This window comes from Varanus komodoensis, unplaced genomic scaffold (assembly GCF_004798865.1).
Source record: "Varanus komodoensis strain SLA01 unplaced genomic scaffold, ASM479886v1 scaffold12, whole genome shotgun sequence".
In the NCBI taxonomy this organism is placed as follows: domain Eukaryota; kingdom Metazoa; phylum Chordata; class Lepidosauria; order Squamata; family Varanidae; genus Varanus; species Varanus komodoensis.
Genome location: NW_025335349.1, coordinates 2,061,568 through 2,083,789, shown reverse-complemented (window position 1 = coordinate 2,083,789; position 22,222 = coordinate 2,061,568). Strand labels below are relative to the sequence as shown.

At 40.2% G+C, this 22,222-nt stretch overlaps 1 protein-coding gene across 4 annotated transcripts in view; it reads right to left on the bottom strand.

The window, feature by feature from the left end:
- Window positions 1-334: 334 nt before the first annotated feature.
- The window catches only part of PRIM2 (DNA primase subunit 2), a 94,093-nt gene continuing 72,205 nt past the window's right edge, over window positions 335-22,222 (bottom strand). For 2 of the 4 annotated variants that reach the window (XM_044422094.1, XM_044422096.1), the window contains 4 exons: window positions 20,445-20,571; window positions 17,616-17,698; window positions 11,697-11,765; window positions 335-2,003 (listed from right to left, as the gene is read on the bottom strand). In XM_044422094.1, the coding sequence (XP_044278029.1) occupies window positions 1,782-2,003; window positions 11,697-11,765; window positions 17,616-17,698; window positions 20,445-20,571 (501 nt within the window). In that variant the 3' untranslated portion in view covers window positions 335-1,781. The remainder of the gene's footprint in view (window positions 2,004-11,696; window positions 11,766-17,615; window positions 17,699-20,444; window positions 20,572-22,222) is intronic. The other 2 variants (XM_044422095.1, XM_044422097.1) reach the window with 2 other exon arrangements.

The window sequence follows — 22,222 nt, the reverse complement described above, 5'->3', positions numbered from 1 at the left end:
CCTTTGGGGGTCTGCTGAGAACATGAAAGGTTTTGCAGGAGTGAGAAAAAAGAAGCATGTACTAAGGAACTATGGCAGTTGTATGGGATTGCACAGGGTAGGGGAAAGAAAACAAATGTGGCTGTAGACTGCTATTCATTTAAATTCAGTTCACAAGATAGGACTTCTTGACTGCTTAGATATGCATGGAACATTTGTTGGTGGTGGCAACATCTTTTATACCTTTTCCATTTTCTAGTGATAATCTGATCTATCAAACTACAGACACTGAACCCATCCCTCCACAAAGCTGAGAGTCAGTGCAAGCCCATAACATACTTTTATGGCAACAAGGTAATTTATAAAGGATTTATTCAGGTAAAATAAATTAAGCATTTACTTGAATTACCCATTCAGAATTCACTGCTTTCAAATTTTGAAATGCCATGAATTGTGAAGAACAGCAAATATATTGTCCCTGAATAAACAGTGGTAGCCATTTCAGCCTTTAAAAGTCTCCATTTATAGTTGCCTCACTGAAGCATTTTCTGCAAAGTAATACTATAGTATAAAAGCAATTAAGCAATATAATTAAATGCTACAGCATCACATTAAAAGGTGAAAACCTGCTGAAAATACATACCAGTAGTCAAGGAAGATTTTTAAGAGGCCGTTTGAAACAAAGTACTTCCAATCAAGAAAGGATTTTCACTGAAGCATGCAATGTAATCCTGTAAATGTCTACTCAAAAGTAAGTTTTACTAAATTCAGTGGGCTTATTCCGAGATACGTGATTACAGGGCTACAGTCTAGGTAGTTTTTAATACTCCCTTTCAATCAACTGTTATTCTGAATGTCATTCTTGATTTCCTAGACCTAACTGTATTCTGTTGATGCAGCAATCTAACTTCATATCCACCAAGCAAATCACTCCTGAAATAAGAGATTTCACAGGTTTTATACAGCCACTGTTACGAGATGCAAATTATATCTTTAAAATTTTTAATTTGCTGTAATTATAAGGTGTTCTCCTAAGTATCATGATCTATAACAGTGGATAGTCCCCACCATTTTTATATAAGCATTTTGTTGAAGATTTTTATTTCTGTTTTATGCTTTGGGATACAAAGCTTTCTTACTACACTTCAGCATGAATCATAAATGGAACTTTAAGAATGGATAGAAACCTAAGTTTTAATTATGCTGACTGTGACCAGTCTACACAATTAAGTGTAATTGGATTTGACAAAATGTATTTAAAACCTAGCAGTTTCAAACAGCAGCCTTTGATACTTGAAATCACAGCAAGAAAGCTTTTCCATACTTCTAGGAATCACTCATAAAACAATTATGTGATGTGATATATATATATATATATATATATATATATTGCATTTAGCAGACATCACCTGAAAATGACAAAGTAATTTGCACCGGTCTACATTTCAGAATGTTTATTAAGAAAAATAATGGAGAAACAAAAGACTCTACAGCAGTAAACTCAAATGTCTGTCTAAAAAAACAAAACTGAAAAAAGAAAGGGAAAATGTAATACAAACTGCTGTAGCACACCCTCTTGTATACCACTGAGTCATTTCATTGTCACAAGGGATGGTTGCTTTTCAGACTAGATGCACAAGTTTCTAAGTTAACATGCACTACAACGTCTCCCCATTTTCCTTTTCATGTAGAATGCAACAAATCTATACTCATCATGGTGGTCACTCCTCAATCTTAAGAGATCTCTTTGAAAACACAGACAGAAACAGAAAAAATACGGTATAAAGGGGAAGTAAGGCTCCTTAATCTTCAGCAAAATACTCCTCCAGTCCTTCCAGTTCCATTTCTTCTGTTGCATTTAAAGAAGAGGAGGTGCTGTTTAAACTTTTCTGGCTGTTCTGCTTTGGCAGGGAGCTTTCAGGTTGCTTTTGTTCTTTTTTTATTTCCTTGATGCCACTGAGTAGCTGCTGACTCTCTGCAAAATACTGATTTGGATGGTTCAAAGGGAAGCCAATATCATCAACCTGTGCAAAGGAGGAAAAAAGAATATGAACTTACTGCATTACTGTACTTCACAAACATTAAGGTTGGAATACAGCTAGTTTCCCTGCACTGATGGAAGGCTTCTGTCAGCAGAATGAGAAAGGGCATGGCTTTCAGCTATTTCCACTCCCATTCCACAGCCCTATGTACTCCTCCTGCTTTGGTGGGTCACACACTAAACTTTCATTTTGTTCAAACTTTGCGATAGACAGCTTCCAGAGGGTATTGGGGTCAGCTTCCATTAAATATTGGTCCAGTAAAGCTACTAAAATGTGTTGACATTTCATCACCTTGGGCAATATCCAATATTAGTCCTAGAGAGAGTAGAGTAATTGAAATGAATGGGTCAACACAGCATGACTAAGTTTCATTCATTTCAATGGGTCTACTCTATGCAAGACAAACCTGGATACTACCTCCACTTTACAGTTACAGCAGCAAGCAGCAAAGCACTACTGCCCCAAAAAGAAAGGAAAAGGGTGGGAAATAATACAGGAAGAAATCCAAAGGACCCATTACATAGGGAAGTGTGATGAGAAGTAAAACGTATTCATTTTGTTTATTGTACAAGCAGTTCCTTTGGTGTAGGAACAGCAACAGCGATTTTTTTACAGCCCTGATTGCCTATTTACATGTTCTGGCATAAGCAGAGAACAGCCAGTTAGGGAGAAGAGTTTGGCTGCTTAGAACATTACTGTTTTTGTCATTCTGGGAGTAGATGTGGCCCTATTTTCCTGCTGAGAAGTCCAAGCTCTGTAGAAGAGGCTAGAAGTCATTAACATCATTGAAGATTTTTATCAGTGTTTTTCCATCACTGCTGTTGGCAGTTTTCTAAATATTGTTTCTTCACTGCACAAATATAAAGCAAAATCTCTGGATTTGTAATTTCTAGCTGATTTCGAATCCAGCATAACTGCAGATCATCCACCTCATTCATGTCTAAATGGCTCCATTGATGCCTAGCTGGCTCTTTGCACACACTGTTGGGATGCCCTCCTCTTTCCCCACAGCTGTCTTCAGCCTGTCAAACTACCAATTCTACATTTCTGGGCAGGGAAACAAGAGAAACACTGGTAGCATTAAAGATCAAAACCAAGTATCTGCTGACAAGTTAGAGTTGGAAGCCTTAACTGTCAGAACCTACAACCATCGAATCCTCAGCGTACCCTGCCCTCTGCATTTAGTGTTCGTATCTTTTGTTTTTTGCCTACTCGTTACCTCATGCTATGATTAATCAGTTTTCTTGACAGATAAACCAAGTTATTTCTGAGGATGTTACTGCTACTACACAGAACATATTTTGAAGACATGCAGAGCTGTAACACCTGTACATAGAAACATTAATGTTTTGCTGGCTGCACTTTAAAGAAAGAGCATTCATTCATTCATTCAAAGCTTTTGTATACTGCCTGACTACCACAGTCTTGGGATGGTCTACACCTTCCTTCCTTCCAAAAATTGGAATTTAGAAATTGTATAGGTCTTATGAGAATTCCATCTAGTCATAACATTTCCCCTCAAAGCTTATTGATCATTTCTCCTAAAAGAAAAACTTAAAAGCCATTTAGCTTGAAACCTTCCCCACCCTCACTGACACTATAGCAGTTGCATGCAAAACTTTAGCATGTAAGTAAATACAGAAATCTAAGGAAATGCTGGATAAAGGACACTAGATTTAAAAACAGGTCACTCTGTCCCATCCACTTTGCATTTCATCTGCTAGAGCCTCAAAGCTTCTCCCAGATTCTGTTTATCCTGAACAATGTCCTTCACGCAAACCTTGGCATCCATTCAGTGTTACACTGTGTGGCTTTTAAAAGATGCTGAAGCAATAATGCTGCACCTGTGTGATCTTGGGGTTTTAATCAAGAAGCTGTGAATTGACAGGTGATAATGAGGCAAGCTGGTATGTCCAAAAAATGAAAAAAATAAAAATTGAATTATTTCAGATTATTATGCTGTGGCACTACTTATATATTGTCTTGCTTTCCCAAGAATGTGCTTTTGACCACCAAGAAACTGAAAAGCAAACTTTCTTCCGTATAAACAGAATCAAGATATGCATTATTCAATAAAGAAAGCTATTAGAAAGGCAATGATAAACACATTATCTAATATGCTGGTTTTTGCAAAACTACATTAAAAGTGGCAACTTCCCAAATAGCAACAGCAAAGGATATGAACATCACCCATTTAAATGGCAAATCCTCTAATTATATTTCTTGCATAGTAATGGACTTGACAGCTTCCTAAAATGCTGCAGCACATCTATTTTATTATGTTTTGGCCCAGCAATATCACTCATGATAGCAAAACATTTACAGCTATTCAAGCACAAAGAACATATTTATTTGGATCTAAATGACTAACTTATCAGTTAAAGCAAACAAATAATTGATGCAAAAGATGTATGGAACCATTTCTAGATGTTTGTTGTAAGAAGGCCAATTAATTCTCTGCTAGCGCCTATCAAAACTGGACTACCTATTTGCCACCTTCCCTTATATGAGTAATTACAGTACATGATGATTAATTAAAGAGGGTGATCTTATGCAAGTCTACGCAGAAGTACCACATATTTCAGTAAGACCTACTCCCAAGTAAGTGTGCACAGGATATTCGTCTAACACATACTTTTCTGGGAGTAAGTCTGGCTGATTTCAGCAGGACTTTCCACTGCGCAGACATGTGTAGGATGTCACTGTTAAAGAACACACATACATTTTACTGTTTTTAATATTAGGTTGTTTTAATGATCTTACGCAAACCATTCTGGAAGCCTTGATGGCTGAAAAGGATTAAAATGTTTAAAATAACTAAATAATAAACAACCAAGAAGACAATGAAAGTAGTTGCTTTTATCATGGCAGTTGCATTGTCACCAGTGCTTTTTTCACTGCAATAATCATGTATCAGATTGGAAATGTGATTACTTACACACAGTGCTGGTTATAATATTGTTTTATCTCATTTTAATGATCTATTATCATGGCCTATGGCCAAAATAAAACATATCTCAGATTTTTTTTTGCTAAGAATTTTATTTTCAGGGTTCAGGACTCAGTTTTAATATTATGACACCAGAAAGTAATTTTATTATATCTAAATAAAATTTGAAGCTCACTGTGGCATCACGACTCTCAATTTCTTAATCTGTTTTAAAATAAATTACTAATTTGCAAGTGAAAAAGAAACTATTCCATCATATGAGAAAGTATAATTTTGCCCGTTTATTGCTTTGCTTAACCCTTCTCTGTACTACTATTTTTTATTTCCACTTGTTATGTTCATAAGTATTTTAAGTCCTCACTTGTGGCTCGTAGGGAGAAAGGCCTCATTTGTTCTTATGAATATGAACTGACCACAATGAAAATCTAAATAAAAAGACCTAATTCAAATGCAGATGAAGTGCAACCAAAACAAAGTCATGTTACCAAAGAAAAGTCACTAATAAGCAATGCAAAATATCTAGACAGTAACAGCAATGAATAAATACAAACACACTGTCCAAACCTTTCAGAGAGGATAAAGCTTTCAATAGCTACTACTTATTCCTTATTTGAGGGCTTCCCAGCAGGCATCTGGTTGGCTGGTGTGGTGAACACAATGCCAGCTAGGCTTTTAATCTCATCCAGCAGGACTCCTCCTTCTGCTATTCCTACCAATGGGGACTGTACCTTTCATATACCACAGATATTACATTAATCATGTATCCTCTAAAAGAGCCTCAATTTTTTCTTTATGGGAGTCCTTCAGCAAGTGTTTTGGTCCACACTTTGGAGAGCATGATCACCATCTTCTGAAATAATGTAAGACTATGTGGGTGCCATGGGGCTTCGACTGTGAACTCAAGAAAACTGAAATTTGGCATGCAAGCTAAGAAGACTGACCTAGGGACAGGCACCAAAGGTTTATGTCTTTTTTAAATGCATTAATTAAATTTTGCTTCATTTAAATGTGTCTTTGTTTCTGAAGTCTTCAGTACCATCCTAAGTCACCATGGGAAACTGTCACATGCATAGCTTTGTAGTCAACTCAGTTTGATGTCAGCAGGGAGTACTGTGGGAACAGAGCCAGACAGCTGCATGCTTCCCCTCTGCCCCCCCCCCACACTGTGGGGCAAACCCCCATTAGAGGAATGGGGTACTTGAAAAAGTCCCTGTCTAAGGGTGCCAAGAGGCATGGTTTCACACAGAAAGCTGTGCCACTTTGCTTGAAGACTTTGCTGTATCAAACAAAGGGCTGTTTAAGTGGCCACCGCGGGACTGGGGGCCAGGACACAGCTGGCCTGAGGGCCCTCCATCCTGCCAGCGAGTTCTCCACAGGCCCTGCCCTTGCCCCTCCCCTGCTGGCATGGGTGGCAGCTGCGCCAGATTGGGGGCGGGGCGCAGGGAGGATTAACGGCAGGGCCGTGGGATTAACTCGCCGGCTGAGGCCAGCGGACCAAGGGCGACAGACCAAGGACGCTGCCACCGCTTGGGGCTGTGTGGGGGCTGGGCTGGCCAGGTACTCTGCGTGCGTGTGTGTTTTGTAATTGGGTGGGTTGGAGAGTTTTAACTGTACTTTAATTGTATTTTATTGGACTGTTTTAATGGATTCAACATTTGGCTGCTACTAAGGGATTGCCTGGGGAGCGCGTGGGCGCCACCATTGGGGTGATGTTGGGCAATGGTCAATATGGCGCTGGGGGTTTAGCATGTCGGCATAGAAGAAGGAGGGACAGATGGCTGACACCTGTTCCCCCTTCTGGTTATTCCCCCAACCGGAAGGTTCCAGGTATGCTTATCAACCGCCTCTTGGGCCTGACAGTGCTGCTGCTTAATGCCAGGTCAGTCCATAACAAAACATCCCTCATCCACGACTCTAATTGTGGATGAGGGCGCTGACCTGGCTTGGTCAAAGACATGGGCGGGGGAGGGTGTATCCCTCTCTCAACTGTGCCTGCCCGGGTATCTGGTCCAGCACCGGCCACGTGCGGAGGGGAGGGGAGGGGGGTCGTTTTAATCTATCGAGCATCTATTTCCCTTGCGGGGCTTCCTGTTCTCTCGAGACCGGGTCTAGAGTGCTTATACCTGGCGCTTGGCGACCAAGACAGATTGGGGATTCTGCTAGTGTATCATGCACCCTTCTGCCCATCAGACTCCCTGCCTGAGCTGACGGAGATCGTCTCGGACCTGGTGTTGAAGACCCTCAGGATGTTGGTCCTGGGGGACTTCAATCTCCATGCCGAGACTGTTCTGACTGGGGTGGCTCAGGACTTCATGGCCTCCATGATGGCCATGGGGCTGCCTCAACATGTCATAGGCCCGACCCATGAATGTGGACACACGCTGGACCTGGTTTTCTCAACGGGGCAGGAAGCAGGTGATCAGAGGGTGAGGAATTTGTGCCTGACTCCCTTGTCATGGTCAGATCACTTCCTCATGAGGTTTGAGCTCGATGCTGGCCTTTCTCTCTGTAAGGGTACGGACCCTATTTTGTTGGTCCACCCTCAGAGCTGGATGGATCCGGATGGATTCCTGAAGGCTCTGGGGGAGTTTCCGGTTGATAAAGCTGGCGCTCCTGTTGATGTTCTGGTTGAACTGTGGAATGGGGAAATGGCCAGAGCTATTGACACCATCGCTCCTAAGCGTCCTCTCCTGCCCGGCAGAGCCCCTTCATCCCCATGGTACACATATGAATTACAGGTGATGAAGCGGGTTGGGAGACATCTAGAGTGTAGTTGGAGGAAATCACGGGACGAATCTGACCGAACATGCCTACGCGCTCATTATCAAGCCTATGCTGTGGCGGTGAAGGCAGTGAAGAAGAAATTCTTCTCCACTACCATTGCCTCCTCACAGTGCCATACAGCAGAGCTCTTTTGAGTGGTACATGGGCTGATACATCCTGGCCCTAAGAAAGATCCTGTACCACCTTCGATGGCCCGCTGTGATGACTTTGCCCAGCACTTCAAGGAGAAAATCGCTCAGATTCGTCACAAGCTGGACTCCACAAGTGATTCAGATCCTTTAGGGGAGATGCCAATGACTCCATCTGGCCAGATATTAAAGGATGAATTTCAGTTATTGCGGCCTGATGATGTGGACAAGGTGCTTGGACAAGTACATCCCACCACCTGTTTACCTGACCCTTGCCCGTTGTGGCTGCTGACCAAAGCCAAACATGGGATTGGTGCCTGGATCCTGGAGGTCATTAACGTCTCTGAGGGACGGCCGGGTGCCTGCTCCTTTAAAGGAGGAGGTAATCAGGCCTGTCCTAAAGAAGGCATCCCTGGATCCAGAGATGGCCGCCAATTATAGACCGGTGGCCAACATCCCGTTTTTGGGCAAGGTGTTTGAACGGGTGGTGGCGGGACAACTCCAAGCACTCTTGGATGAAACTGATTATCTGGACCCATTTCAGTCCAGCTTCAAACCCGGGTATAGTACTGAATCTCCCTGGTCGCTCTGTATGATGACCTGTGCAGGGAGAGAGACAGGGGGAGTGTGTCCCTACTGGTCCTCCTGGACCTCTCAGCGGCTTCCGATACCATCGACCATGGTATCCTTCTGGATAGGCTGGAGGGACTGGGAGTAGGAAGCATTGCTTGGCAGTGGTTCCACTCCTACCTCGATGGCCAATTCCAGAAGGTGGTGCTGGGGGACTTTGGCTCTGCACCATGGCAGTTATCCCATGGAGTACCGCAGGGGTCCATTTTGTCCCCCTTACTATTTAATATCAACATGAAACCGCTGGGAGAGGTCATCAGGAGGTTTGGGCTGCGGAATCATCAGTATTCTGATGACACCCAGCTCTACCTCTCTTTTTCAACTAATCCAGGTGAGGCAGTGGCTGTACTGAACTGGTGCCTGGCTGAGGTAATGGGCTGGATGAGGGCCAATAAACTGAAGCTCAATCCAGGCAAGACAAAGGTCCTGTTGGTGGGTGGATCGCGCTCCTGGGTAGGTGACTTGGACCTTGCCCTGAATGGGGTTGCACTCCCTCTAAAGGACAGGGTCTGCAGCTTGGGAGTGCTCCTCAACCCAGAGCTGTCCCTGGAAACTCAGGTGACTGGGGTGGTGAGGAGCGCTTTCCTTTAGCTTCAGTTAATCCATCAGCTGCGTCCCTACGTGGAGGACAATTGCCTAGTGACAGTGACACATGCATTGGTTACTTCCCGGTTGGATTTCTGTAACGCGCTCTACGTGGGGCTGCCCTTGAAGACAGTTCGGATACTTCAGATGGTGCAAAATAGAGCAGCCAGGTTGCTGATGGGGACTGGGCATTATTCTCATATAACCCCAGTCCTCTATCAGCTTCACTGGCTTTCCATCAAAGCCCGGGCTCAATTCAAGGTGCTGGTTATTACCTATAAAGCCCTTAACGGCTTGGGACCAGGATACCTAAAGTAATGCCTTCTTCCGTATTTGCCTTCCCGCCCCTTGAGATCGGTAGCAGAGGCCCTCCTCTGGGAACCATCCGTGAAAGATATTAGGAGGCAAAGTACCAGGAGGAGGGCTTTCTCTGCGGTGGCGCCCCGCCTATGGAATGCGCTCCCCAGAGAGGTCCTCCTGGCGCCGTCGTTATTTGTTTTTCAGCGCCAGGCTAAGACCTTTTTATTCCAACAATATTTTAATAACTTTTAATATTGGTTTATATATGTTTTTAACTGCAGCCAGTGTGGATCTGTAATTCATGTGTGTTATGTTTTATACTATTTTATGTATGTAAGCCGTCCTGAGGTCTTTGCGACAGGACGGCATATAAATATTCTAAATAAATAAAGTGCACAACAGGTCAGGTCTACTTGGTAGTTCAAATATTGGCCATGTTTCTACATTCACATATCTTTCCTTTTGTGATTTCAATGAGCCACACTGACAATAGATAAAAAGCTGTCAACACTTACCACACATGTTGGCATTTGCATTCCATGGAAGAACAACTGTGTTGCTAGCAAAGATGAGCAAGAGCTCTACAGAGCCGCACCCCAAAATCCATAATCCATTTGGGGGGCTCCAACCAAATTCAATGACAATGGTGAGAGCTGAGCCCAAATGTAGAAACAAGAGGACCTCCCTGAGCTTTCCCATATGGACTATGGAAGACACCATCCTGCCTACAGACACTTCTCTTAGTATCCCTCTCTGTCTTGTTTAATTTTTAAAAAAATATTTTCAGATTTAGGTTTTCAGATATGGATTCATTTAAAACAAAGTCAGGCAGACACATTGCAAACCCTTAAGAGAAATGGATGTTTTGTTGTATTTTATGGGGGGAAATAGGTATTTTAGAATTTGGATCTTAGATGCTTTTACTCAAACCTGTTTGCCTTCTGGAAAGTGGGTGTTTCATGACTAGCTCCAGACACACTATGGTAGTCATCTGATTAATGAAAAAACTCTCCCCATGGCATTTTTTGTGATAATGCCCTCAAAATTCCAAAGATGTCCATCACCCCAAATCAGGTTGGAGACTTCTGGTATGAGTAAAGTGATATTTTGGCCTAAGCAGTAGAGTTAAAAAGAAACTAAGAGGCCTCAAAGTCAAGGCTCAACTCTAGATAATGCACATCATATAAATATGCTTGACCTTTAAAAATCATTTAATTCCCCTTTTAATTATTTTGCTTACCATAGTAGCTATTTTTAAAAGTGAAGGTTATGTGACTACAAAGGTAGAGGTGAAGCTCATCATGCACTTGCAGGTTTTGAACTATCTATACTATATGATTAGTGATTCTATATAGTGGGGGAAAGTACTTCATTAAAACTGAAGTGTATCACAGCCCCAAGGGGCTGAGTGCTTACCTATTTCTCATCTTCTTTTGCCTACAGCAACTAGTAGAGTCAGAATCATGGCAACAAGGCTAAGCTGTAGTGCCCTGGCTTGGTTCCTGCCTTAAAAGCCTAGCAAATAAGAAGAAGGAACAAGCCACATGCATGCCTGATATGGCAATTGCCACCCATGGTGCTCTTAGTTGGCCCAAAATTAAGCATATAATCACTGCCCTGTGTTAACCACTTTTGGTTGTCTAACTAGTTTTGCTCCTCTCTCTTGGAGATGAAAATACATTTACAGTGTGGGTTTGCCATTCCAGTGTATTCTTTCCATAATTGTTTGTGAGCCAGTTCTAACTATGTGAAACTACAGAATAAAATTGTTTTATAAAACAATTTTTATAAAACAATTTTATTTTGTATTTTATAAAATAAAATACACAAAATTCAACCAGCCCTCAAAGTAAAACAGAAGGCCTAGGGTGTTAAAATCAAAACATAAAGTATGTTTTGCTATCATGATGTAACTTGGAGCTTTATCTACTTCTAACTTCTGGAAAGAAAAAAAAACATGAAAGATGTTTTCCCTGTCTAATTAATTTCATTAGCCAAGACCAACTCAATGTCACTTCATAAATATAAACCATTCTGCCTCAAAATAAAGCTAGACAACCTCATAATACATTTGTTGATTTTGTATACTGAAGAATCAGGCAATATGGAGTGTCAATTTGTACATGGACTCAAAGACATCTGCTATGTAATCATTGATTTGGCATAAAAAACATTGGAAGGCAGTACCTGATGAATCTGAACAAATGTCTGCAGTTTCACACTGGATTTCCCAGAGTCTTTCTAGAGATCACAAACTGCTTTTTGAGTAATAAAAATATCAACTGAATATGTACTCACATTATGTGTCACTTCAAAGTATTTCTGACAGGCCAGCTGGTAATGCATACCTTTTACAAGGTCCAAAATCTGAAAAAGGGAAAGGGGGTGAAGAACTCTTTAGATTAATAATATGACTATACTAGCTCGTCAAGTTATGTTTAAATTCTGCAATTGTTTTAGAAATTGTAAGAGTCAGTGCTCCTGGCCACATCCCCCAGTCCCATGCTAACTATTATAGCCAAAGTATCAACAGAAAGAGCTCCAGCCTTTTAAACTACAAAGCTTAATAGTTTTCCTTCACAAAGAAAACAGAAGTACATAAGACCGAGGGGCACTATATTCACAATAGCTGTTGATGAAACTCCGATGCTGCAAAAGTATCTTCTATGGTTTCAAACAGAAATTTAGCATTTGAGAGACAGAAACATGAACTCTCGAGTTTCCTGTCACTTTTTATTTTATACAGAACTTGTTAATATATGTGTGACATAATACAACCATACTTCCAATTTAAAAGCAGAGTTGCAGAAAGCGACATGTTTCTATCTTCTGTAACATCAGTCTTCAAAATAAGCTGTTTTTAGAAATTCTCTTCAGAATGAGAAAGGCAATTGTCTGTTTTGAACTCCTATTAGAAACATCTTTCTATCTCTTGTAAATACAATTTGCTTTTCAATCCTACCTCATGTAATCTCTTCTGTCATGCATAACCACTCATTCTTATCAGCAGAATGCAATGCCATTTGAAATTTAAGTTGTATGTCATTTTCTCCTTCACCATTATATAATTAAACTGTATATTTAATGCTTATCAAGCACAGAAAACTGCTGGAACTGAGAGATAGCCTCAGTAGAGTGAAAATGCTTGAGAAATGCAAATTTCCAACCCGTTTTTCCAAAGACTGACCTTCCTGCATCAAGCACAGCAATAACTCTGGCACAAATCCCTGCTGTCCTCATTATTGGAGGTTGCCTTATAGTTATTGACAGATGTACAAATAATATTTGCTGAACGAATCAAACCACAATGCTGCCAAAGAAATGCTTACTGGGTTTGTTTTGCTGTTACAAGCACAACTGATTGCATGTCTGCCTTTCCTGTCACTTCCTGTTAAATATCATGTGAAAAAAAAAGTCAAACAGCCAAAAGACTTTTAAATCTGGCACTATTTGCCTCTGAAATGAAACTTGTAACAACAATATTTTTAAAATGTAGGTTTACCTAATTAAAATTGTTAATGAATATTCAGACAAAACAGAAAAGGTGCCCAAGAGAAGAAGGGATTGTCATACCTCTGAGGACATGCTTAAACTCATTTTACCTACTTTAAGATAATGGCAACATTAGACTAGAATCCTGAGTGGCATGTGGCCTGTTTCATGTGAACCATAGCACTCTTTAAGAGCAGCTCTCTTGCCCCTTATCCCATCTGTTTCACAGGCTGCTTCCGATACTCAAAGCAATTTGAAAAGCATCCTGAGACACAATGTGGTCAGTCCCTGTTAGGACTAAACCTTAGCAGTACAGGGCCAGCACTAAAAGGGCATTTTGTATAGCATACGTAGGTACAGCCCTAATCACAAATCATTGCCAATTTTTGTCCAGCTCAAACAAATCTGTCTGGGGAAAATCACTTCTTGTTCACCCACCTTGACAGTTCGCTGTTCCACCCAACCCAGACTTTAAAGTCGATGGACTCTTTGGAATGACACAGGACAGGATGTGGAACACTGCAGCAGGATGGAGGAGTTTGGCAGACTGCCTGGTGCAAACTCAACTGTTTTTCCCCTTGTGTGAAACCTCTCTGAATCCACGCCAAGTGGCCACATTAAGCATCCACAGTATAAGCAGAATTCAGTGTGCCAGGTTTTACCATGAACTGAGAACCATTGCTAGTCAGCTGAAACAGGGTTTTTTTTGTTTTGTTTTTTTTGCTTACTTAACTTTTGTTCCACAATAAAAATATTTTGCATCTTCACAGTGTTGAACATTTTGTTTAGATCAAGTGGTAACAATGCCAGTTAAATCTATTTCAGTTCCAGGTTGTAATACAACAAAACATGGAAAAGTCAAAGGGAGGTGAATGCTTCTGCAATGCACCGTACTTTTGCTTTCATAATCGCTGATATCTTCATTTACTCAAGGTCAATTTAAATCCATTTTCAAATAAAATAGTAACTTCTGTTCTTAAAGGCTCAATCTTTCCAGTAAAGACTTGCTGCATTTTATCTATTTCTAACCTTCATTTTTATTTCAAAGGTGACTTAAAATGTGATTGAGGTGCAGCTACTGGAACATATTTAGAGACATTTTCCCCAGTTCCAGGTCAGTTTCTCACTACCTCAATGTAACACGGCTTGTTCTCTAATGGCTCTGCAAATACCTTCATTTATATGCTTACATGAAGCAACCATTTTCTTTCCTTGCATGCTCTATTTCCAACATTTAACACCAAAAATTTACTGCTTTTTACATCCCAACAGAGATGTAAAGGGATTTTTAACAAAAATTACTCATTTTTAGCCTAAAAAGGGGTTTACTAAAATAATACATTCCACCCTGCACATTTTTGAAGTAAGCGGTAGAAATGCCCAGAGGCACAAAGGTTATCTAACTTAGCGATATCCAAGTGCCATGAAATATTACATTACTCTTAGAGAAAGAACCTAAATTAATTCTCCTGAAAATAATGGTTAGTGATACTCCAGGACGTTCCAACAAAGACTTTTTCATCACCTTTTAGCAGCTCAAACTGTGTGGGCAAAAAGTAGAAAGGAAGCATCATACCTTCATACAGGATCTGAATTAATAAGGTGTGTGAGTTTATTTACAAGTCCCACCAAGTTTAATGGGCTTACTAAAAGGAAATGTGTTTAGATTACAGACTTTATAGAACAGCTATAATACATACAATGACTAAATCTGTGAGTCAAATCTGTCCCTTGAAGCTCCAAACCTGGCTCTCCCAGGTTCCCCAGATGACCACTTTCTCTCCCCTACTACCCATCATATGATTGCTTGAGGTTGGCAGTTTTTAATCCATTCTAAAATGTTGCAGTGCCTATCTTACATTACTAGCAGTAAAAGTTTTAACCTGATTTTTTTTTTGTATTTTTCCTTGTCCTATTTGCCTTTCACCACACTTACCAGAGGAACTTGGACCCAAAAAGTTATCTAGAATTTAATTTGTCCCTCTGCACCCTGCTTTAAGGACAAAACCAGTGGGGTAGCAACAAACCAAGATCTTGAAAATTAACCCCACCCTTCTCACTAGTGCAACATTGCATTTTCCCCAGAGATAATGCTAATACTAAACAAACAATGGCACAAGGATTGTGAAAATAGGTTATTAGCTCCAAGAATTGGTAACACAGAAGGGATTTAGCATTGTTTTTGTGAAGTAAATTAAGGAAAGATATTCTGGACACCATTAGCACAGCTTCCTTACATTCCTTATAATAACGTACACTTTATCCTGAAGTTTCAGGGGAAGCCTTTTCTTCAGAAGAGCTTAATGGGAAGAAATCTGACAGTTTTCTTCAGAATGTGCAGGAAATTATCCTAGCAGTCACCGTAATTAATGACAAACCATCTTGAAGAACTAAGCATACACCAAAATGTGAGTGTTTTAATCTATTTCTGGGAATTATTTGAATGAAAATCACTACTTATAAATTGCTATCTGGACTTCGGTTGTCATTTATTTTGATGTGGAACCAAACTGAAGATGTGGAATCTCAATAAAGTACTTGTCAAGTTAAAAATGCATCTTGGAGACACCTAGCATGAAGATGAGTAAAAAACATGCAAATTGTTATCACTGCTACTTAAAATGTCAAAAAGTACATGTAGAAATGCTTCCCTGACACTTTGTGACACTAAACATTAAACTGGCAAATAAGCCACCCCCTTTCTTCAAAACAATTTACATTTCCTATAGGTTACTATTGCTATTGTATAAATCGTGTGATAGGAATTGGTAGGCATAGTTAAATCCTATGCTCCTTTGCAGGTTCCACATTTTATCCCAGGTATATTTAGGCTCTTGGGAAGAGATCTGAAAGTACCCTTTACCCAACATGTTACTAGCCACTACTGAGGCTACTGAAAGCATGGAAGGTAGAATTCAGTCAACTCCAGCTGCAAACTGTATTCCCCGAGAAACATTTTGTTGCAAATTTCTATTTGCACTGGATTTTAAATATCTTTGTTCACCCATGAGCACCCACTTTTGGGTAAAAAGCTAGCTTACACAGCCATGGAGTTTATCTCTGGTCTATTCTTTGGCAGAATTTCTGATCACAATTACTTATTTGCACATGAAACTAAAGTTTAAAACAGCCTTACAAAAACCTGTGAGGATTCTGAAAATAATTTTATACAAAACTGCAGAATACATGTGTTTCAATAATAAAGATGAGGTACTTTTGCTGTGTAAAAGCAGTTCATTCAGAGCCTGATACAATGCTTCAAATACAGAAACATTACAATCTAAAAATTCAGATTTACGCATACCATGATAGCAGCACTTTGCTTATGAATATGGCCAGAAGTGATCATGAGATTCAGAAAGCTCTGAGGGCAAGATGTGAAAGTGTATACTGATAAAGGCTTTGGGGTTTGCATGAGAGGAAATTGCTGGAAGTTAGGATCAACAAAGCAATTATAAACTACAACCAGGAGTACCTGGTTTGAGTTAACTGGCACTGAGAGAAAGGCTTTCAATACATTCCAACAACTGTAGGGAGACTGACTTTGGACGGCTTGGCTAGAAATGGTGTTAATATTGCCGTTAGGCTGAAAGCGAGTGTGATGACAGTGGGGGTTCAAAAGGAAACAAGTGTGTGCTAACAGCTGGTTAGCCTATTTGACTCAGTTAAAAAGAGTATCCTGGTGATTATGGGGATATGCAACAGAATACACCAAGAGAGAAGTAGGAGGTTCCTTTCAACGATGTTCCATAGGTCTTTACAGCCCCAGACTGCTCACAAAGACAACCTAGGTTTTTTTTAACTGTGGGTTGTTGAGAACAAGCCAGTGCACTAGTCCTACTGGCTTGACTGCTCTCACTTCGTTCCCTTAACAACCCAGGGTGCAATCCAGTGTTCTAATTCTGGTTTATTGAGGGAGCGACAACAGGAGTTCCAGGTTTGGATATTGTTACAAACAAGCCGTAAATTGAGCATTCCTTGGTTATTTAGCATTTTCCACTGACAGGAAGAGCCAAATGGGAGCAACTTAGCCACAGCAAATAGTGGGCTGCCTCATTCACAAGGTTTTGAAAAGGCCTGGCTAAGCACAGGCCTATTTGTATCCACATATTTTAAGAGGGTCCAAAATTTAAACATACACTGCAAAAAAATTCACTATATGGAGGCTGCAATACTGCATACATTGGAAGTACATTGGAAGTATGTGAAAGTATCATTGAACTTAATAGATTTACTTTTTAGTACAAACAGTTCTTATTTATGACAATTCAATATAACACAATATTTTTAAACAAAATGTGCATGAATTAATAGATTATTATAGTGCAGTGACTAATGCCAATCACTGTACCTTCCGACTACAAAGTATCTTTCACAGTCAAGATTTTAAAATTCCAAAGAAAAATATTGTCCTTTACTCCCACTTTTATTAAAAACAGAGTTATAAGAAGCTGCAATAAATAGACCTTCATGAGTCTGCTCATTGTCCTTGATGAAACACAAAAAGTATATTATAGTAACGAGAAACAGAACTATCAATCCCCTTGTCAGCACTGTGAAGAGAACATTTCCTGGATGAAAGAAAAACTGCTGAAACAAATAGTATACTCCAATTTAAACGATATTTTGCATGCACTGTCACACTCTGTACATCAGCATTCAACTAAGCTGAAAGGAAATATTTGATGCTACACTTTGGTGATATCAGAAGAAGGTATCCCCTACCTGACTGACCCCAGTGGGAGGGACTTTATATGATTGCAGCTTCTGCTTCAGGAGGTCAGGGTCGCTGTGGCGGAATGGGCATCCTGACAACAAAGACCAGAGGTAAGTGTACTAAGAAAACAATTTGCCCAGAAGTTACTACAACAAGCTGGAGAGTCTGGCTAAGCAGTTCTTAATTTTTGAAAAGCTTAGCAATGATACAGAAGTCAATTGCCCATATGTGCAATTACGTTAGACTCCTCTTCCAAATGTCTACTTCTAAATGTGCTAGTGTGGGGTTCAAAACCTACATTCACTTGAATGGAACACACTTTTAATTAGATTTCTCATTAATGAGTATGAACATTTTTACACAAAGTATCTACCTGGTTGAGACAACTCAACAGCCCAATGGGGTTAATTAGTCCTTGGGACACCTCAGTCTGTGACGTCCACCATTAAGCCTTGGCCAGGGGTAGTCCTGCTTTTCTGCATCTTCTGAACCCAGAAGGCGGGGAATATTTTAAGCGTTTGTTTGATTATTTATCTATCAAATTTGTATGCCGTCCAATTACTTGCATCCCTGGATGGCTTACAACATAAGTAAATTGACCCACTCTGGCTGCAAGTTAATAAAATACAACAATAAAATACAATATTAAAATGTATTAAAACATTGATTAAATAAAAAGGTCTTAACCTGGTGCCGAAAAACATAATGACAGCACCAGGCAGACCTCTCTGGGGAGCGCATTCCATAGTCGGGGCGCCACCGCAGAGAAGGCCTTCCTCTGGGTACTCTGTCTCCTAATGTCTTTCAGAGAGGGTTCCCGGAGAAGGCTTCTGTTGCTGATCTCAGGCGGCGGGAGGGCAAATAGGGAAAAAGGAGTTCCTTTAGGTATCCTGGTCCCAAGCCGTTTAGGCCTTTATAGGTAATAACCAGCACCTTGAATTGAGCCTGGACTTTGATGGAAAGCCAATGGAGCTAATAGAGGACTGGGGTTATATGAGAATAACGAGCCCTGCTAGGGTTAAACAAGCCCTGCATAACTCATGGTCTGTTTCAAGGTTATGCAAGATTGTTTAATCTTCAAAGAACCACTACTGCCCATGTTTCTATGACAACAAGCATAGCGACTCCAGGCCAAAACTCCTTGAGGATAAATTAATACAAAGTGGGCTCTTGTGTCATGCAAAATGGCTTATAGTATGGCCATACAAACATTAAAAACTGCAATAGTTTGGCTATGATAAGTTATTGAAAAACAGAAAATGTGTTTAATGGCTGCCAGCTATACGTCTGCAGGATTACAATGGGGAAGGAAGAACACTGCAAATAATTCTATTTACAAAATTATTAATCCGGAATATTTGTACCTATTTGATTGTGTTGATTTGACTGGTGCAATCTACATTGATTAAAAACCTAGGTAGCCTAGCCTAGCTGGCATATAAACCACAATCAAAGTTTAAGTGAAATCAGCAGATACCAATGATTATGCATATTTTTAAATACATAGAAAAAGGAATTATATAGTCTTAGTCTTTGGGGAAAAAAGCCTCTTCTAAACATTATACTGTGGTTCTCTATCTAAAGGCATCCAGGCTGTGCATTTCAGCTTGCATGGCATTTAAGAACACGAATGGTGAGGACGATGGAGCTTGGGAATTGTTATTTACTTTCTTTATAATACAAAAAGCTGGCAAAGAAACACACATTTTCCCCTGAACACAATTAACAAGGAACTTTTCACAGCACATTCATACCTTAAATGACTAGGAAGAAACAGACTTGAGAATAAGCAAGCCACTGTAGATTCCTTTGGAGCGAATCTCCCACTGCCTGTTGTCAGGAAGAAAACGGGCTATAGAGGTCTCTTAATTTGACCCAGTCTACCATTTCTAAGACTTCACTCTTCTGAAAACATTCCACATGCTTTTGTGTGGAAAAAATGAGAGTGTCTTTTTTTAAAATAATGAATCCAAAGGATTCTGTTGACAGATTCCTGCGTAAGAGAAACACTATACAAGCTTTGCGCAGAGAGAATGGGGGCAACATTATTTTTTATAATGAAAGCACAAGGTTTGGTGCACCATCCCTGCCCTTCTCAGTTCAGACCCATCACAGTGAATCGACAATGTCTGAACAAGAGTTCCCATATCCACATAAATGCAAATAGAACTCTCCACCTTAATTGCAAGGAGAGTTCTGTTCAAACACAAGTAGTATGCCTTTCCAGACCTTGCTGTTTCAACATGGGGTGGACTGAAGGGGAGGGAGCATGTAAGGGGTGGGGCTATGATACATGGCCTGTTCCAGTATACACTCTTGAGTGCTTGTGCATTCCAGCGTAATCTCAATAGCTAAAGAAAGCTGAATATGCCTGTATAAGAGGACCTGCTTTTATACTAAGTGTGCTGTGCTACTCCAACTTTGTCACAAGACTTAAAATATTTAATACCGTTCCAGAGAACATTTAGCTATTAGAAAGATCAAATTATTTATTACTATTTGACAGACTGCAAACAAAGCAAAGCCACAATTCACTGAGGAACTTTGTCCTTAGATGTACTGGACTGGGGTGGGAGGAGTAGAGAAGAGCCACAGAGGCAAGAAGAGAGAAGAAACACCAAGAAGCATACTGAAGTGTTGCTGAATGAATCTCCCTTGCTTGACCTAGTTCTGTAATAAGACAAATCACCAGAAGAGTAACAACACACTAGGCGTGACACTGATGACTGGCTAAGCTGCAAAACCAACTTCCGCTATTAATACAGGCAGCCAATCAGTTGGCTTCCGAGGCTGCTCGGTTCCCATGCATTGTGAACATGTCAGGTGTAAGCACTCACCATGATAATCCCCTTGGCCTGGTGGATTGGACAGGATAATTTTCATGCAGCTGAATGGAGTATAATCAGTTCTCTTGCCTTCTTTTCCATAACTATGCCGGATGCTGTAAGCATACCCTTTGTCAAACTGAATAGCACAAACATAAAAGGAAAAAAAAAGCAGATGGCTTACATTTGAATTGCACATTGAGCGGAGGTAGTGCTTGCAGTTACTATGAAAGATGAAATATTGGGACTTTTGAGTGGTTGTACTGGATAATGACTTCCTGCTCAAACAATTTTAAAGTGAAAATTGAAACTATTTTATCAGGCAGTCAGCAGTAAGTGGATATCTATTCTTAGTAAGACTTGGAAATCAGTTTTGAGTATGTCAAGTTAATATTACATTTATTCTTTAATTTTCTACCATTACCACCTCTTCTACTGGACTTGTTAACAAGAACTAAGATAATCACAGTTAAACCAACAGCTAATTTGATGCAACACTTTTCAAACATTTTAGAAAAAACTTTTGGGGAGAGCTATTAACACCACATTTGCTAATAACTTAATTTTACAGGTTCCTAGTTCAGGTTAAGAGCAAGTTCCTGAATGAATGAAGAAAAAAACAAGCACAAAACATTTTATATATTTAACTTCCATATCGCTCCAAAGCTCTCTCGGTGGTTTACAACAGCTCCTTAAACAGGACCATAATATGATAAAAACAACTGTAACATTTTCCATAATACAGAATTTTAAAACAACTTAAAATGTTTAAATAATTTAGCAGCTAAAACAGTATTTAATAAAGAGTAAGCTTGTTAAAAACACTAAGCATATGAAACAAACACGACATGGGTGCCGCATCAAGCCATTATATAACGTTAGGTATCTTTAAGTGCCTTCACGCAAAGGGCTTCTTACCCCGAGTCCAAAAGGATGATGAAGTTAGCACTAGGCGACCCTCAATTGTGACTTCCATGATTAGATGCCTCCCCTTTGTTGCTGCCCTTTGAACCTCCCTTGATCTCAACACTATACCCTAACTGTGCCCATATCAAAGAGGTAAACATCTTTTCTCTGCCTAGCCTCCTCCCAAAGAGCATTCAGCCCTTGCAAATCTCAAGCTCTATCAGGGTTAAACTGTTTGTTGACTGTAATTTTCTCCATTCCAATATATAAAGAGCTCCACTCTGGTTTCCTTGAGACCAGAGCTCTCAGTTGATATGTAGTCTACATATGTACTTAAAATACAACTGCAATGGAAAGGCAGGTGTGAAGTACAGCTTCTAGGTGCACAGTTATTTTAACAGAAAGCAAACAAAGCAGGCAAAAATCACTGAACAAACTTACCAGGCTATGAAGTGACTGAAGGGATGTTTCGCCCCTCGCACACTTTGCGTGAGGGAACAGACTACATGACAGTAGTCATTTTAAAACTGATGGGTTCCTAGTTAAGGTTACAGCCACATTCATAGAGAGCAAGCAAAGGACCTTAAGTCTACTCCTAGGAGCTGGCACTCGGGAACACTAAGATACTGCCTTTCATACTGTTACAATGGGTTGTAATGGTAAGCCAAAAAAAGCTCTTTCCCTGTCTCACTATTGTTGTACTACAACTGCCCAAAGACCAAACTCAGTCCAATGGCCACAATACTAAATTTAGCACTACAACTCACTCAATTTAAAGAAGTGAATCATTTAAAAAAGGGCAAGGGAAGTGGATACCAGCAAAATTATATACGGTCAGCAAATTTTGTGATCCCAAGCACACAAAACACTTGTTGCACCACAGA